General features: G+C 36.7%; 1 protein-coding gene across 1 annotated transcript in view; it reads left to right on the forward strand.

Moving 5' to 3' along the window:
- The first annotated feature begins 5,051 nt into the window (after nt 1-5,051).
- The window catches only part of LOC103559690 (cytochrome P450 2C19-like), a 28,053-nt gene continuing 13,979 nt past the window's right edge, over nt 5,052-19,125 (forward strand). The window contains exons 1-5 of the mRNA XM_008533405.2: nt 5,052-5,459; nt 6,917-7,079; nt 7,241-7,390; nt 11,656-11,816; nt 12,990-13,166. Of these exons, the coding sequence (XP_008531627.1) occupies nt 5,292-5,459; nt 6,917-7,079; nt 7,241-7,390; nt 11,656-11,816; nt 12,990-13,166 (819 nt within the window). The 5' untranslated portion in view covers nt 5,052-5,291. The remainder of the gene's footprint in view (nt 5,460-6,916; nt 7,080-7,240; nt 7,391-11,655; nt 11,817-12,989; nt 13,167-19,125) is intronic.

The raw sequence follows: 19,125 nt of genomic DNA on the forward strand, positions 1-19,125 counted from the left end.
AACTGTATAGCCTCTAGTGTAAAACGTAAGAGCAAGTTTTTATGATATGGAGCTCTGCAAAGAATTAAAATTTTACAGAGGGCTATTTTCTGTGTTAATGGATATGGTGTATATATACTGGCAGGGTTGTTGGATACTACAGGGGGTATAAAGTTGGTGTTTTTGTGTGACATGAATATATAATTATCTATGCACCAGACAGAAAGCAAAGAACTGTATTACAATGGCATTATTAATAAAGTAACACAACTCTGAATATTATTATAAAGATGAGAAAATAGATTTCATGAAACTTCATTTTCTCCAAAGTAACATAGCTCTCTTATGCAAAATATCGCTTAGGATCTTGTAAATGACTTCTTCCTCTTATTATACTCATTCTCTTTATTTCACGTGCCTAATTTAGACTTATATACTTTAGAATTAGACTTTTCTTCCTAGTCCTTCTAATGGTTTTATTTTTCTAATTTTATCCATGATTATGAATATACTTTAGGACCTAAAATATTGAGACTAATCTAAGATAAATGAGAATGAACTTGATCTGCATTCAAGATATTTTTTGATTTCTCTTTAACTTCTATGACCCATTGGTTGTTCAGTAGCATGTTATTTAATCTCCACATACTTTTGAATTTTCCAGTTTTGTTCATGTAATTGATTTCTAGTTTTACCATTTGGCTTGATATAATTTCAATCCTCTTAAATATATGAGATTTACTTTGTGGCCTAATATGTGATCTATCCTGTAGAATGTTCCGTGTGTGCTTGAGAAAAACATTTTTTCTGCTGCTTTTCATGGAATGTCCTGTAAAAGTCTGTTAAGTCCTTCTGGTTTAACATGTCATTTAAGTCCAAAGTGTCTGTATTGATTTTATGTCCAGATGATCTATCCATTGAGGAAATTGAAGTCTCTACTAATATTGTATTGCTGTCTATTTCTCTCTTTACATTTGTTAATATCGGCTTTATATATTTAGGAGCTCCTATGTTGGTTGTATCGTCGTCGTTTTTTTTTTCTTATTGTTCCTCTAACTGGCTAATTTCAAGTGTCTCACCTTTAAGTTTGCTGATTCTTTTTTCTGCAGGATCAAATCTGCCTCAAATCTCTCTGTTCCAATTTTCAGTTCAGTCATTGTATTCTTCAACTCCAGGACTTCTGTTTGGTTCTTTTTGATGATATATATTTCCTTATTAAACTTCCTATTTTGTTCATGTATTGTTTTTCTGATTTTGTTTAGTTGTCTATGTGTGATCTCTTGCATTTCATTGAGATTATTTAAAATGATTATTTTCAATGTTTTATGGACAATTCATCAATCTACATTTGTTTTGATTGGTTATTGGAGCTTTATTACTTTCCTTTGATAGTGTTATGTTCACATGATTCTTCATGATCTGTGTAGCTTGGTGTTTGTATCTATGCATTTGAGTAAGAAACATGTGTTCTAATCCTTACATATTGGTTTCAATAGGTAAAGATCTTCTTCTATTTGGTCCCTTGGCTAATGGGATTGCCTCTGTGATCTCAGGTGAATGGGACTGGAGCAACTTATTGTGGTTACTGCTGCCTCTGCATTGGGGTCTGTAGTTTGTTACCAGATACGTAGGGGGACATGCATCCTATGGGTCCCTGAGCATATGGGACTGACTCCAGCAGCTTGGTCAGTAGGGCTGGTGTTGGGCCAAAGGTCTGCGTCAGGGTCCATTGTTGATGGCATATCTGTTATCACATGCAAGGACATGTGTGGCTCCTGTTGGTTCCCTGGAAGGGATCTTACTTAGTCACTAGGTGGGATCCCTTGGCAGGACTATTCCCCAGACTGTGACTGAGAGGGAAAGGAAATGAGTTACAGGTCCGCTTTAAGACCTCCCACTGTGGTCTTAAAGACAAACCACTAGATTGAGGTAGGCGGGCCAACCTCTAGGAGCACAGATGGGTGTGTCTCTTGCCTAATCCCTAGTTGGGCAGGACAGCTCCAGCACCACGACTGAAATGGGCTGGAGATGCATCATAGCCTACTTCAGCGTCCACAGCTGGGACGAAGGTTGGATGGCCTGTTACCTAAAGCGTGGGTTGGAAGGGTTCAACCAGGGTCGCTTGGTAGACAATGCTGGAAGTACGACCATTGCTAATGGGGCTGTAGCTGAGTCCACAGCGCAGTGGAGCTGTTTTCAGACCTGTTATTATGACCATGGTTGGCAAGCCTGCCACTGGTTCAGATCTACCTTCTCAAAATTTCCCTCTTTGGTCTTAGGTTCCACAGGGGTTTTGCGACCTCCTTCTGGATGCTAAAGCTCCTACAAAGGCACTTTTGCCCATGGATAGCTGCCAAATTATTGTTTCTGTGTGGAGATATGAGTGGTAAATCTTCTATTCTACCATCTTGCTGACGTCTGATGATAACTTTTTACATACAACACAAAAGTCACCATGCATGAAAAAAGAATGAATTGATAAATTGTGCTACATTAAAATTAAAAATTTCTTCTCTGTGAAAGACACTGTCAAGAGAATGAAAAGGCAAGCCACAGACTGAGAGAAAATATGTACAAAAGACATATCAGATAAGAACTGTTATCCAAAATATACAAAGATCTCTTAAGACTCAACAATAAGAAAATGAACAACCCAATTGAAAAATGGGCAAAAATCTGACAGATACCTTACCAAAAAAGATATACAGATGTGGCAAATATGCATATGAAAGGATGTTCAACATATTACATCATTAGGAATTGTAAATTAATCAAAAATGAGGTGGCTAAAATTTAAAATGCTGACAACACAAAATATTGGCAAGATGTGGAACAGAAAGAATTCTCATTCATTGCTGGTGGGACTGAAAAATGGTACAACTGGTTTGAAAGACAGTTTGGCAGTTTCTTTAAAAAACTAAACACAGTTTTACTGTACCATCCAGCAGTCACACTCCTTGGTATTAAACAAATGAGTTGAAAACTTATGTCACACAAAAACCTGCACATTAATTTTTTTTGCAGCTTCATCCAAAATGGACAAAGCTTGGAAGCAGCCAAGATATCCCTCAGTAGGTGAATGGATAAATAAACCACGGTACAATTATACAATGGAATCTTATACAATATTAAAAAGAAATGAGCTCTTTAGTCCTGAAAAGACATGAAAGAAACTTTATTGTATATTACCAAGTCAAAGAAGTCAAACTGAAAAGACCATATATTATAGGATTGTAAGTATAGGACATTCAGGAAAAGGCAAAATTGTAGAGACAGTAAAGGGATCAGTGGTTGCCAAGAATTTAAAGGAGGGTGGATTGAACAGGTGGAGCACAATGGATATGATTTTTAAGGCAATGAAATTATGCCTAAAATAAGATTGTGAATATCTCGTAGAGTTTGGGTCTATGTGAGTCAAGCAGCAAACTACTGCTTCTCTTCATCCTGGATAAAAGTTTCATCGAGACCTGGACTCACTCAACTTCTAAAGGTTACAAAACTAAACTTTTGAACCCCATTTTAATCAACAGTTGCTGTAATTATTAACTAAATTAATATTTGTTTTTGACACGACTTTTTAGAGTGAATCACGGAATATTGAATCAAAGTACACAGTCAGTGTGGGGAACTTGCTTGAACTCAGTATTTTGCTTGGAGGTGGCATGCATGACTCAGGGCATGTGGGGTCTGAGCTACCTGCAGTCTATGTGTCCTTGGCCACAGTGCTGGAACTCCAAGCCAGCTTCCTCATCATTAAAATGAGAATAATTTCACCTTAGACAAAGATAGTTTAGAGAACCAAAGGGGATATGATGGGTGTGAAAATTCTCTAATTGTCCGTCTCCCTGTAAAAATGAAAACTAAAACATTTTGTAACTGAGGTCTTGACAAATCTTAATTTTTCCCTTCCTAAAAGAGCTTAGATATAGCTGCACTAATCAATTTGGAACAAATACAATGATATCTTTATAGAACATGTCTATGTACAAACACGACCATTAGTTACCTACTAATGTATATCGTTCCGTGATATTTAGATCCTCATGACCACTAAAGGTCGTCTCCTGTCAGGTCTGAACGTTGTGGTGGTTCTGTGCTGTGGGTCTGTTGAATGAACTCTCTGCCTCCTATCCTCCACTGACTCCACACCTATTGTTCTGTTTATAATCTCCATCTGCATATGGTACTTCATTTCAATATTTCTGACAAGGACAGGCCAAAAAACACAGAAGAGCCTGTGTCTGGATGCTACTGGGAAATGGAGGAAGCCATAGTCTCTCAAGTCCTTCCCCACTAAATTCTCTGAGACTGACTCCTCCCTAAGTTACACTGAGCAAGTTTCACCTGTGCAGTGATAGAGAGAGTAACAGAGTGGAGAATCTATGGCTCTTTTATCCTTGGAGTCAAATAAGGGCAATTTATTTAATGTGAAGTCTGTTATTTTGTGAACAGGATCAAGGGGTATAAATTCAGAGTAATTAGTATTTTGGAGGCTTTCTTTTGTTTTTCGAAATTGTTCTTCAGGCAGCGTGTGGCGTAAGCCATAGTGTGCCACAATGAGCATGAGAAGGTCTCAGTTCTAGTCTCAGTCCTGCCACCTGTGATATGTGAGATCCCAGAGTCTCCCTTTACCCATTTTAAAAACAAAAGATAATAAACTCTTCTCCTGGGATTTGGGGGGGAGCTTAATGATAAAAGATGTGTATATTTACTCAACTATTTACTTGATATATGTATGGTTATTCAAGATGTGAGTTTTTCTAGCTATTTTATGTCGAGGCGGCTATAATGTTAGTACAGTACATTAAAATAATTAAAAGTCTTCCATTTTCAAGGATAAAGTGTCTTAGTTTTGGTAAATCATTACAAGATAAACACTTTTTATCTATAGGAAACAGAATGCACTGATTTCCCCTAAAGTCGTAAATTCCCAACTGATCATCAGTCTGAGAATCTAGAATGTTGAGCAATATTTTGGATCAAATCATTTACTTCAGTGGTTCTTTATCCTGGCTGCGTTTGAGGCCTAAGGATTTTTGTTTGTTTGTTTTTAATTAACACTTCCTAGCCCTATCTCTGACCAGCTAACCCAGAATCTTGAGGATAGTGGATAGGAAAGAAGAAGAGCAAGGCCAAACGACACTTTATTTCTATCTCTATCAGTGGACCAAAAGTCCACTCAGAAGGGAGATGAGTTGACTTAGCTTATTGATTGGTAACTTTATACATCAAAGAGGCACATGTTGAATCAACAGGGAGTGTTATAAAAACTTTGGATTTCAGGGTCACAGTAGTCTAAGTAGGAAGACACAATGCATCTGGTTGTGGTCCTGGGGCTCTGTCTCTCCTGTTTGCTTCTCCTTTCACTCTGGAAACAGAGATCCAGGAAAGGGAAGCTTCCACCTGGCCCCACTCCTCTCCCTATTATTGGAAATATCCTGCAGCTAGATGTTAAGGACATCAGCAAATCCTTCATCAATGTAAGTATGTTTTATGCTCCTTCTGTGGCTTGCAAAGGGTAAGTAAATTAATCTTTACTTTTAAGTAAAGTGTACTCCTGGTGGCAAATGATTAAAATAGATCATTGCATGGAAAATACTCACTACTTTTTTTTTTTAAAGATTGACACTTGAGCTAACAACTGTTGTCAGTTTTCCTCTTTTTTTCCTCTCCCCAAAGCCCCCCATTATATAGTTGTATATTCTAGTTGTGAGTGCCTCTGGTTGTGCTATGTGGGACGCTGCCTCAGCATGGCTTAATGAGCAGTGCCATGTCCGCACCCGGGATCCAAACCAGCAAAAACCCATGCCACCAAAGCAGAGGGTGCGAACTTAACCACTTGGCCATGGACCGGCCCCTCACTGTACAGTTTAATGTTTCCATGCTTTTTCTAGTTTGTCATTGTTAGATAGTAGAATGATGTAATGCATTTTTGGAAAAGAGAAATATTTAAGTCATCCTGGGATAGGGTCAAAATAATAAAGTGGCAAAAGTCTGGAGTGTTGCTGCTCTAATTGTTTTATAACCATTTGCTGTAATTTTTTGCCTGAAGGAAAAAAGATTAGAAATTTCATTCAAGAAGTTACCTTCTTTGTGAGCTATAGAATTTGTTCAGATTAGTCGTGAAAAGTAAACTTCTCTGAAGAAGCAAATTATGTCTAATGTCAAGAAATAGCTATGGGAGGAGGATCAGCATAATTGAGTGAAAGAAATGATTATTCAGGATCCATTGGGTGTTAACAAGAGTCCTTTTGGATTCTGCACAAAGCTGCTGTCTATACCCTATGAATGATGCAGGGTAGAAGAAATTGTTCTTCCATGAGATGCTACATGTTCATGCATTGCCTCTGTGATACTTGATCTCCTTCTGTGTTATCAATACTGGTGGTTTCAAACTGGAGGAGGTTTTAGAATCATCTGGACTCATTTTACAAAACAGATTTTTATTACTCATTACAGAGCTACTAAATCAGAATTTCCAAGAGAAGAGTTCCACAGGTGATCCTGGAGCAATCAACCTCATATTGTTCCAAAGGTGGGAGGCATTGAGGACTGATAAACTGCTCAAGCATGAGATGCTGGCAAAACATACATTCAAATCTGGGTCTTCTATTTATTAGCCATGGTACACTGCAAAAGAATTTGTAGTTCTCTGACTTCAGTTTATTTATTGGTAAAATAGAGCAAATAAACTTTGCTGAATGTGTTGATGTGAAGATTAAATGTAATCTGTGCACCAATTGCCCAAGTCATTGCATGGCACTTCATGGGCATCTACAGGTGGCAGCTATAATAATCTTCATATTTAATAAAATTCAGAAATATTTAAAGCTGATGACAGAATAAAAATATAAAATAAAGGACGATAATATCAGTTGAATCATGCACAAAATGTGACTTCTTTTGCTAATGTTTGCATTATCTTTCCATTTCCCAGCTCTCAAAAGTTTATGGCCCTGTGTTCACTCTGTATTTGGGCTTGGAGCCCACTGTGGTGCTGCATGGATATAAAGCAGTGAAGGAAGCCCTGATTGATCTGGGAGAGGAGTTTTCTGGAAGAGGCAGTTTCCCACTGGCTGAAAGAGCTAATAAAGGACATGGTAGGTGTGTGTGTGCATGTTCAGCATTGGCTGGGGAGGATGGAAAATATGAATTTAGGGATCTCTTCAGCAGAGCTTGGCTCATCCATGAAGCTGCGAGGTGTCAGCTTCCTCTTCCCTGGCAAGAACCTCCCTTAGAGTTTCTGTTTCCCCTCTGTTAGGAATACTGTTCAGCAATGGGAAGAGATGGAAGGAGATCCGGCGCTTTTCCCTCATGACCCTGAGGAATTTCGGGATGGGAAAGAGGAGCATTGAAGATCGTGTTCAACAGGAAGCCTGCTGTCTTGTGGAGGAGTTGAGGAAAACAAGTGGTGAGTGGTTCTATACTCTGTAAGTCTGACTTTAACAGACAGAACTCCTCTAATAATGTCCTTGAAAATATTTCAGGGGCAGACAAATCTTTCCTTAAGGGAGTGGCTACCAGCCCTCAGGTGAAGGAGGGAGAGTGTGAAGCAGAGAGCTAAGGGAGTTTTTACATGTGTCTGCTTGCTGTGTGTGTACACTCATGATTGTGCATACAATGTGGGCATAAAAGGTCATTTAATCCTATTCTGTCCCAGCTTTGTTTATTTTCAAATCATTATACTGTAAAAGTGGAAAGTTTTGAGTCTATTTTTTTTTTAATTTAAAGAGCATTGTTTTCCCCATAGCGTAATTTGGGTTAACTATTCCAGAAGATCTCACCAAGAAGCTCTTGTCAAGTGTGAATAACCTTTCACACCCTTATGTTGCTTAACTAACTGGCTTGTTCTCTCAATTAATGGACTGTATTTGTTTGTTCATTCTCACTGTTCAGTCTGAGGGGTTTTTCCAATGTCCCTGCTTAGTTTCCACCAGTAATGATGCTATATGTGGCTTATAATTTAATATATAGTTTTAATTGCTTTGGCATATCTTTGTAATTTTCACATAAACAAAGCATGATTTTAAAACCATCAGCATGAATTATTTCCTATTAGCCACTAGTTACTATATTGAGTTACATATTTTGTGAATATACATACTATAGCATAATTCTGCAAAATAAACAAATATCAAGTTGTGTAATGATTTATTTAACTAGACATCAACTAATATTAATCCTTCTCCCTAAGTCTAATTGGCTCTGTTTTCAGTTTTGCTCATTCTGCCCCCCCATCTTTATTGGAATTTTGATTAGAATTAAATGGTAACTATTTACCTCCCACTACCAGCTCTAGTAACCTGTGAAGTGCTTTTCATGATGATTTTGATTTTCTGCTTGGATTCCAAAGTGACCTGTATTAAAATTTATCTCCCAAATGAAGTAAAAGGAAAGACTGTACATTCAATTTTACCTGTGAATCTCTCTCTCACACACACATCTTCTAGGTGTTTCAAATTGTTCTTCCCTTCCTTGGCTAAAGTGAAATTTTTTTTGAAAGGTTAGAACCCTGGAATGTGTAAAGGAGCCTGGTGTAGAGCAGATAACTCAACAGCTTTCCTGTTATTCAATGCCCTTTTGTTTCTTCACATCGTCTCTGATTCAAGTCACCTCTCATTAAATCTATAGAAGTGCCTTTGGGAGCTTTTTATATATAAAGTTTACTGATCATTTGATTACCATTCCATTTTGCATATCTCCACCAAAAAGAACACTTTTCTTCTCATTTCTTTACCTATAAAATGATAGAATTGACAAAATGATGATCGAGTTTTAAAATTTATTAAAATATACTATTCTGTTGATGACTTTACAGAATAATATCCCAGAGGTCCATAAGAGGGCCATTTTGCCCAAATAAATTAAATTTGGGGACTAATTGGAGACGGTGGATTCTATTTCCTAATGTAGAAAATTATTTTTGTTTTCTATGTATGAAATGAAGAAATAAAGGACTCCATTTATCAGTTTAAACTTTTTTGTTTGCCTTACCTGGGATTCAGTTTGAAATGGAAATTTCTCATTTTACTTTGGCGTATAGAAGCTTTTTAGTTTGATCTAGTCCCATTAGTTTATTTTTGTTTTTGTTGCCTTTTATTTGATGTCAAATACAAAACTTATTGCCAAAACTAATGTCAAGGAGCTTATCTCCTACCTTTTAGCTCTCCCGTTTAAGTCTTTAATCCATTTTGAGTTGACTTTTGGGTGTGGTGTAAGATAGTGGTCTGATTTCATTCCTCCACGAGGCTGCCCAGTTTTCCCAGAACCATATATTAAAGAGATTCTCCTTTCACCACTGTATATTCTTGGCTCCCTTGTCATAAATTATTGACCATATGTATGTCATGTTGTTTTGATTACTGTAGCTTTGTAGTATATTTTGAAGTCGTGGAGTGTGATACCTCCAATTTTGTTCTTTTTCCTCAGGATTGCTTTGGCTATCGGGGTCTTTTGTTGTTCTATACAAATTTTAAGATTCTTTGTTCTGTTTCCGTGAAGAATGTCATCAGGATTCTGATTGGGATTCCATTGAATCTGTAGATAGTTTTAAGTAAAATGGACATTTTAGCTATGTTTATTCTTCCAATCCATGAGCATGGAACATCTTTCCGTTTCTTTGTCTTCTTCAATTTCTTTCAACAATAACCTATAGCTTTCAGTGTATAGGCCTTTCACTTCCATGGTTAAATTTATTCCTAGGTATTTTATTCTTTCTTTTTGTGATTGTAAGTGGAATTGTATTCTTGATTTCTCTTTCTGCTAGTTCGCTGTTCGTGTGTAGAAGTGCAACTTATTTTTGTATGTTGATTTTGTACTCTGCAACTCTACTGTATTTGTTGATTATTTCTGATAGTATTTTGGTGGATTCTTCAGCGTTTTCTATGTATAGAATCATGTCATCTGCAAATAGTGGCAATTTTACTTCCTCCTTTCCAACTTGGATCCTTTTTATTTATTTTTTATTCCATAATTGCTCTGGCTACACCTTCCAGTACTATGTTGAATAAGAGTGGATAAAGTAGGCATCCATGTCTCATTCCTGTTCTCAGAGGATTAGCTTTCAGTTTTTCACTGTTGAGTGTGATGTTAGCTGTGAGTTTGTTATATAAGGCCATTATTATTTTGAGGTGCCTTACTTCTATACCCATTTTATTAAGAACTTTTACCATAGATGAATGTTGTATCTTGTAGAATGCTTTCTCTGCATCTATTGAGATTATCATGTGATTTTTATTCTTTATTCTGTTAAAGTAGTATATCACATTGTTTGATTTGTGGATGTTGAACCATCTCTGCATCCCAGGAATAAATCCCACTTGACCGTGGTGTATGTACCTATTAATGTGTTGTTGTATTCGATTTGTTAATATTTGTTGAGGAGTTTTGCATCTATGTTCATCAGTGATGGTGGCCTGTAATTTTTTTGTTTGTGTTGTCCTTGTCTTGTTTTGGTATCAGGGTAATGTTGGCCTCATAGAAGGAGTTAGGAATCTTCCTCTCCTCTTCAATTTTTTGGAAGAGTTTGAAAAGGATAGATATTAAGTCATCTTTGAAAGTTTGGTAGAATTCCCTGGAGAAGCCATCTGGTCCTGGACTTTTGCTTTGGGGATAGTTTTTGATTACTGTTTCAATCTCTTTGCTTGCGATTGGTCCATTCAGATTCTCTATTTCTTTTTGATTCAATTTTGGAACAATGTATAATTTTAAGAATTTATACATTTTATCTGTGTTATCCAGTTTGTTGGCATATAGCTTGTCATAGTATTCTCATAATCCTTTGTATTTCTGTAATGTCTGTTGTAATTTGTCCTCTTTTATTGCTGATTTTCTTTATTTGAGTCTTCTCTCTTTCTTCATAGTGAGTCTGGGTAAGGGTCTGTCAATTTTGTTTATTTTCTCAAAGAACCAGCTCTTGATTTCATTGATCCTTTTGATTGATTTTCAGTTAATATTTCATGTATCTTTGCTCTGATTTTTATTATTTCCTTCTTTATCCTGACTTTGGGTTTTGTTTGTTCTTCTTTTTCTAGTTCTTTTAGGTAGGGTATATGACTGTTTATTTGAGATTTTTCTTGTTTCTTGAGGGTACTCTTGTTCATATATGTTAGATTTTTTTCCAAGAAATCCTCAGTGCATTCTCCTTTTTTACATTTGTTCCTTCAAATACAGAAATTCACCCATAATCTCTGTCTCTTTAGTCTTTCCTTCTACTGTTTTACAAACAGTTCTTTCAAGTATTCACTAAATACAAAAAGTTTGAAGTTACTAACAATTTTTCTTCCTATATCAGTCCTTGATTGCTTATAGCCTTTTAAGATAGAAGTGATTCTGTGTGGATAAATTATTCAGTGTTTTCAAAAGTGACCTCTTTAAGTGTGCACTATATCCCTCCAAAATAAGAGGTACCCTGGTTTAGAATGGTTTAAAAATAAGTGGTGTATGTGAATAGAGTATTAGGAAAACCATTATTAAACTAGCTGGGATGTAATGGTTAACTCAAGTTTAGCGTAAAAGTCATATGTTGATTTTATGCATTACAAATTTTCCCTGTTAAGGGAATAGCTAGGTAAATTTTGCTTTAAAGTTTCTAAAATTATTTTCTCTGGTATCTCAAAGATAAACACTTTTATATGTATATTCTAATGTTATTTTTAAATGTTTCCAATTGTTTAGCCTCACCTTGCAATCCCACTTTTATCCTGGGCTGTGCTCCCTGCAATGTGATCTGCTCCGTTATTTTCCACAATCGTTTTGATTATACAGATCAGAATGTTCTTAACTTGTTGGAATTATTCAACGAAAATGTCAATATTCTGAGCTCCCCATGGGCGCAGGTGAGACAAAATCCTTTCTGAGTATCCATTGATATTCTTTTCTCTGACAAGCCTAATATTCTATAGGGACCATACTGTCAAGTGAGTGTTTGAATACCAGAGTCCTGCTCAGAGTTTAGTGTCATGGAGTAAACTTCTGGGAAAGATGGCCAAGCTCCTTATTTTACACACAAGAAAATGAATGCCCAAATACAGATCTTGAATTCAAGTCCATTTGCTCCTTGTCCAGTGGTTTTTCCACTAAACTTCAAAGCCCAGTTTCCATAAATTATTTTGATCACTATCCAAAATTTATGGCCATAGCACTCAGGGATATCCAAGCTCTTGTTGAAAGGCTTCCATTATCCACAAGGATTGCCCTCCAATCAACACTTAGAGACTTCCTCATCACATTACTTGGCAGAAATATCCTAATTTAGGATATAAAGGAGGGAGAATGTTTGGGAGCACAGTGGCTGCCAGAAACTCTGAACAGAGAGGGAATGTCAGATGTTTCAGTTGGGATCCTAGCTGGCAGGATATCTGGGTTAGGAAAAACAAAATGATTGGGTTTTGTGGTGTATGAACCCTAAACAAGCACAATTTCACCCTATGCTGAGCTGGATTGTCTTGTATTCAGTCTCAAAGATAACTGTGTGATCTCAGAGAAGTCACTTAATTGCTCTTGTGCATAGTTATTTTATCCATAAAATGCTCTGTTGGATTTCTAGGTATTTTCAAGACTCTCTCCATTCTAAAGTACTGATTCTGTTTGTAAGGCTCTTGATGTAAATGAGAAATAGCAGAGACTAGCTTATGCTCTTTATTAAGTTACTCAAACTCTCTTAACCTCTACTCTCATCTACAAAATGTGAATCAGCAATTCATGCCACCTTATATTTCCAGGTTGTCGGAAAGAATTGATGTAAAAAGTGAATGATTTTATATAATTGTGATTTTTATTTTTAAAAATTATATATGAGTATAGGAAATGATTGTCATCTTTATCCTCTGGTCATAGTTCTTTTTCTGAAAACTTTGTAAGCATAGAGAACTACTATATATGTGCAGTGAAAATTTCCCCCTCAAGGTAGAAATCATATTTTATTCATTTTTATAGTAACAATTTCTAACCAGGACTTGGTGTATATATACATTAAATGTTTTTTATTTAATAATTCTTTTCTTTTTTAGGTCTGTAATAATTTCCCTGCTGTTATTGATTATATCCCAGGGAGGCATAAAAAATTACTTAAAAATGTTGCTGACATAAAAAGTTATCTTTTGGAGAAAATAAAAGAACACCAAGAATCTCTAGACATTAACAATCCTCGGGACTTCATTGATTGTTTCCTGATCAAAATGGAACAGGTAAATGTTAACAATAGCTCAATTATTTGATTGCTTGTGCATTTTGTGGTTCATTGATTAACTCTGTAGCTACCAGGGATGTTTAAATGGTCAGACAAAAAAATGCTTGACAAGCACTTTATGTATTTATTATATGCATGGATCTGCACTAAGCATCGCAGAAAATTTAAAATTAAATTATTAAATGACTAGAATACATGGACCCTGTTCTTAGGCGTAAATAATATGCTTGAGGAAGGACAGAGTATACAACTCAGGTGAAATAGATACAATTACAAAAAAGTTACAAAATATTAAGACAAAATGAAGACGGAAATAATCATTTCTAGTCAGCAGCATATGGAAGAATGAGAAGGAAAGGCTTGACCAATGTTGGCTTCCGGCATGTTCTGAGGTTTGAGTAGGTCTTTAAATATTTTCAGTGAAGGACAGGATAGGGAATTTCTAATGTATTGAATGGTGTATGCAGAAGTTCAGAGGTGTGTATTGGCAAAAAGATTAAGTAAATGGAAAAGGGAAGCCTTAATTGAGTGTAACTGAAAATGACTTTGGATAAAGAGTTGTAGGTTGGTGTTTGTCAAGTAATGTGTAAGCATGAATGCTGGCATGGAAAATTTGGATTTGATAAGGAAGAAATATAAGCCAAAACAAGAATGGAATTCATATAATAGTTAGGAAAATTATCCTGTGCATCCTGTAGAGGGCTCTGTATGATGAGAATGGAGCTCAAGGACTAGCTTGGAGATTTTTCATTTCTTCAAACCTAGACTTAATGGCAATCTGGGCCATAGAAGTGCAGAGGAATCTTGAGTGAAATCAAAGTTGCCCATCTTGTCATATTCTCAGCCATCTAAGAAGAGAATCAATTAGGCTTTGCCGTGGAAGTCAAAGCAAAAGCAACATTTTAGAAGAAGTGATCAGACAAAATTGAGAAATAAAGAATTCTGTCCCCGGGAAGGTCACTGAATTTGATTAGACTTTGTGTCAGAGGAGTTCTATAGAGAGTGGCTTTAGTATAGAGGGAAGGATGGGAGCCTAATTACAAGGGCTTATGTAGGAAATTTCAGGGATGAGATGAAATGCCCCATAGGAGAAGTTCAACTAAGGTGGCAAAGATTTGAGTGATGAATTTAAATAGTGATAGGGTTAAATTGAAAAACTGGATCAAAAGGGTTATAGATACCATGAAGACACCTTGTTCTCACTGATGTGAGGTGAGATAGATTCAAAAGTAATTTGGGGGCCAGCCCTGTGGCCGAGTGGTTAAGTTCGCGTGCTCTGCTGCAGGCGGCCCAGTGTTTCGTCAGTTCGAATCCTGGGCACGGACATGGCACCACTCATTAAGCCACACTGAGGCAACGTCCCACGTGCCACAACTAGAAGGACCCACAACTAAGAATATACAACTATGTACCAGGGGGCTTTGGGGAGAAAAAGGAAAAAACTAAAATCTTTTAAAACAAAAAAAACAAAAAACAAACAAAGAACAATGAAAGTAATTTGGAAAGAGCTAATTTTAGAGAATAAAATTCTTTCCCCTGAGGCCATCCCAATTTTATTCAACTACTTTGTAACACTGTAAAGATATGAAAAACCAGTTATTAGGGCAAGATGTGAAGTGAGTCAGAGATGCTGAAGGAGATGATATTCAGAGAATTACCCACAGAATTTGATCTAGACCTTCAAATCATGTGTTCTAGATGTAATAAAATGAGAAGATGAAATGATTTGAAGAAACTAGAATAGGGAAAAAGCAAATTATTTTTATTCTCTGCCTTCTATTCTTTTAGAGTAATGATTCTTATTCTTTTTTGTGTCCTGTTAATTTGAGAATCTGTTTAAATGTGTGGACACTTTTCCAGAAGAATGCACCTACATGAGTTCACCTTATTTTGTACACAATTATTGGGGTTTCCTTGATGCTGTGAAGCCTCCTCATTAATCTCAGGTCAGGGAGAGCTCTAAGATCTCTGGTATTTCTATTTCAAGTGGTTATTTCCTAAATACCATATTTTAAAACAATATTGTTTCTCTGGCTTCACAATGTATCTAAGGTCCAGATTAATTTATTATTTGTAACAGCTTTGTTGAGATATCATTCACATATTCTACCACTTGCCCACTTGAAGTGCACAATTTAATGGTTTTTAGTAATTTCAGAGTTCTGAAACCATCATCACCATCAATTTCAGAAGACTTTCATCACTTTAAAAGGAAACCCCATACTCTTTAGCAGACAGCCCCCATTTTTCCCCAAACATCCCAGCCCTAGGAAACGACTAATCTACTTTCTGTCCCTGTAGATCTGCCTATTCTGCATATTTTATATAAGTCAAATTCACAAATTTATGTAAGTCAAAATTACAACATGTAGTCTTTTATGACTGGCTTCTTTCACTTAGCACAGCAGAGAGCACTGCTTTCACTTAGCATGTTTCCGAAGTTTATCATCATTGTAGCATGTGTCAGGACTTCATTCCTTTTTATGGATCAATAATATTCCATTGTGTGGGTATACCACACCCTATTTATTCATTCATTCATTGATGGACATTTCACTTTTTTCATTTATTGGCTCTGATGAATAATGCTTCTATAAACATTTGTGTACAAAGTGTTTTGTGGACATATGTTTTTATTTCTCTTGGATATACACTTACGAGTGGAAATGCTGGGTCAAATGGTAACTCTGTGTTTAACTTTTTGAGGAATTGTGGCTCAATCAAAAATCAAAATGGAAAAGCTAAAACTATAAAACTTTTAGAAGAAAACACAGGCAAAAAAGCAGTTGCACAATTTTATATTCCCACTATGTGTACGAGGGCACTGATTTTTCTATATTCACATCAACAATTGTTATCATATGTAGTTTTGATTACAGCAATCCTAATGGGTGAAATGTCCTTTCATTGTAGTTTCGATTTGCATTTTTTTGATCGTTAATGATGTTGAGTATCTTTTCATGGTTTTATTAGCCATTTACATACATCCTTTAGAGTCACATCTCTTCAGTTTATTTGCCCATTTTTCCCAGGTTATTTGTTTTTATTTATTATTGAAGTGTAAGGGTTCTTATGTATTCTACATAGAAATCCGTTATCAGATATTTTGCAAATATTTTATACCATTCTATAGGTTATCTTTTTATTTCATGATGTTGTCATTGGAACCAGAGTTTTTGTAAATTCTGATGAAGTCCACTTTATCTGCTTTTTCTTTGGTTGCTTGCGCTTTTTGTAGGATGTGAAGAAGAATTACATAATACAAGCTCACAAAGATTTATGCTTATATTTTCTTTGAGCAGTATTATAGTTTTAGCTTTGTCATTTAGACCTACAATCCATTTTAAAATATGTATATGGGAAGAAGTTCAAGATGGTAGCATAGGAAGATCTTGAACTCACCTTCTTCCACAGACACCAAATCTACAACTACATTTGGAATAATTCCCTCTGAAGGAGACCTGAAGATTGGATGAACAAAACCTCCAAAACTAATGATAAAAGGACAGCATCAAGTCAAGAAAAAAAGGCAGAGTCATGGGCTCACCAAAGAAAAACCACACCACAGCCACAACAATCCACAATCAGGGGAGATCTCAAAGGTATGAAACGTTTCCCTGAGGATTAAAGGGATTTGAGCTCCACATCAGTCACCACAACCTTTAGATCCTGCACAGGAAAGACAAGCCCCCCAAACACTGGGCTTTGAAAATCAAGGAGAATTATGTCCAGGAAAATTATAAAACTATATGGAATGCAAAACCTGCTCTTAAAGTGCTTGGTGTAGATTAACTTAACATGGAAACCAGCACAAATACACCAGTTTGAAAAATGCATAGAACACAGATAAAACAAACTCATTTACTGACTTTAAATCATCAGCCAGAGAGGCACAAAACCACCAAGACCCTTCTGGGACTGAGACACTAACAGGAGCCATTTTTGCAATCTCAGTCTACCTTGATAATATTGGCATTGATGGGTACCATTTTGGAATTCTTTCTCTAATCTGCTAGTCCCAGTGGGTGCACCTCACTGAAAACCGCACTGACCAAATCACTCCTGCAGTCATGGACATGCCTCTCAAACAGTAAAGTGGCCAATCCTGCCCACCAATGTGTTGCAACAGTTGCTGATGCACGTAGCAGACTGCCATGGAATAGCCCCGTCAACAATTGTGTCAAAGCAGTAACAGATGTACCTAGCAGCAAGCCTGGGACTGGCCCTACCCACCAATGTGCTGCAGCAGATGTGGATGCAACCAGAAGCTGAGCCATGGGCCTGACTCAACTCCCAATGCACCGTAGTTGTCATGATTGCACTCTGCAGCAGGCTGAGAGAAAGCCCCTCCCACAAACATGTCATAGTTGGAGCCAAGTTGCAACAGGATGGCTTACACAGCCCGCATAAGGGATATCCCTTGAGTGCCTTGCTCAGGTGGCCAGGGAAGGCTGCACTTCTGGGTCCCACAAGAAGTCTCCTATGTAAGGACACTCCTTCAAGACTAGGAGAGTTAGCTGATTTAGGTAAAATATTGAAACAAACACAGAAAATTAGGCAAAATGAGGAGTCTGAGGAATATGTCCCAAATGAAAGGCAAGACAAAATATCAGAAAAAGCACTAAATAAAATGGAGATAAGCAATCTACCTGACAAAGAGTTCAAAGTAATGGTCATAAGAATGCTCACTGAACTTGGGAGAAGAATGAGTGAACACAGTGAGAGCTTCAACAAGGAGGGAGAAAATATAGGAAAGAAGCAATTGAAGCTGAAAACTACAATAACTGAAAAGAAAAATACACTAGATGGAATCAAGAGTAGGCAGAATGATACAAAAGAATGGGTCAGCAACCTCAAAGACAAGGTAATGGAAATCACCCAATCAGAACAACAAAGAGAAAAAAGAATTAAGAAAAATAAGAATAGTCTAAGGGACTTTGGGTCCCCGTGGAGTTTTTTACTCTCAGACTAACCCACGCTAAGCCTCCAGCAATTCATTATTGTGGTTTAGCTTTTCCTACCCTGGTACCGCTTCCTGCAGAAGTTTCTCCTCATGGGTTTCTGCTCTGCTAAATCATGATTCTCTGTATCTACTTGTCTGTCTCTCCAATTTTGGAAGCAGTGGTTTTCCCTATGACTTCACTTATCTGATGGATCTAAGAAGTGTTATTCATTTTTTAGTTTGTTCAGTTTTTATTTCTGTTAGGATTGAGTGGAAATTTCTAAGCTCCTTACATGCCAGGACAGAATGTGGAAATTTATTCCTCTTTTTGATAATCCTTTGACTTGATAAGTCAGTTTTCTGTTGCTGCTTTAAATATGCTATCCCACTGTCTTCTGGCCTCCGCTGTTTCTGATGAAAAAATCAGCTCTTGCATTTTTTTTTTATGATCCTTTGTACATGATGAGTAAATTTCTCTTTCTGTTTTCAAGATAGTCTCTTTGGGTTTCTTCTGGTTTTTTGTTTTTGTTTTTTTAGTAAGGAGGATTGTCCCTGAACTAACATCTGTGCCAATCTTCCTTCATTTTTATATATGGGATGCCACCTCAGCATTGTCTGATAAGTAGTGTGTAAGTCTGCGCCCAGGTTCCAAATCATCAAACCACCAGGCCAGCCCCTGTTGTTTGGGGGTTTTTTTGAATTAAAATCTGTCTTGTGTGGGTCTCTTTAAGTTTATTCTGCTGGGATTTCATTGAGATTCTTGAACATGTAGATTCATGCTGGTCATCAAGTTTGAGAAGTGTTCAGCCATTATTTCTTCAAATATTTTTTTCTGCCCCTCTCTATCTCTTCTGCTTCTGTGACTCCCATAATGTGTATGTTGGTATGTCTCACGGTGTCCCTTAGTCCCTGTTCATTTCTTTCATTCTTTTTTCTTTATGCGACTGCAACTAGGTAATTCCAGTTTTACTGTCTTTACTGTACAGTTTGTTGTTTCTTTCTTCTACCTATTCCA

Source organism: Equus przewalskii, chromosome 1, assembly GCF_037783145.1.
Source record: "Equus przewalskii isolate Varuska chromosome 1, EquPr2, whole genome shotgun sequence".
NCBI classification, from domain to species: domain Eukaryota; kingdom Metazoa; phylum Chordata; class Mammalia; order Perissodactyla; family Equidae; genus Equus; species Equus przewalskii.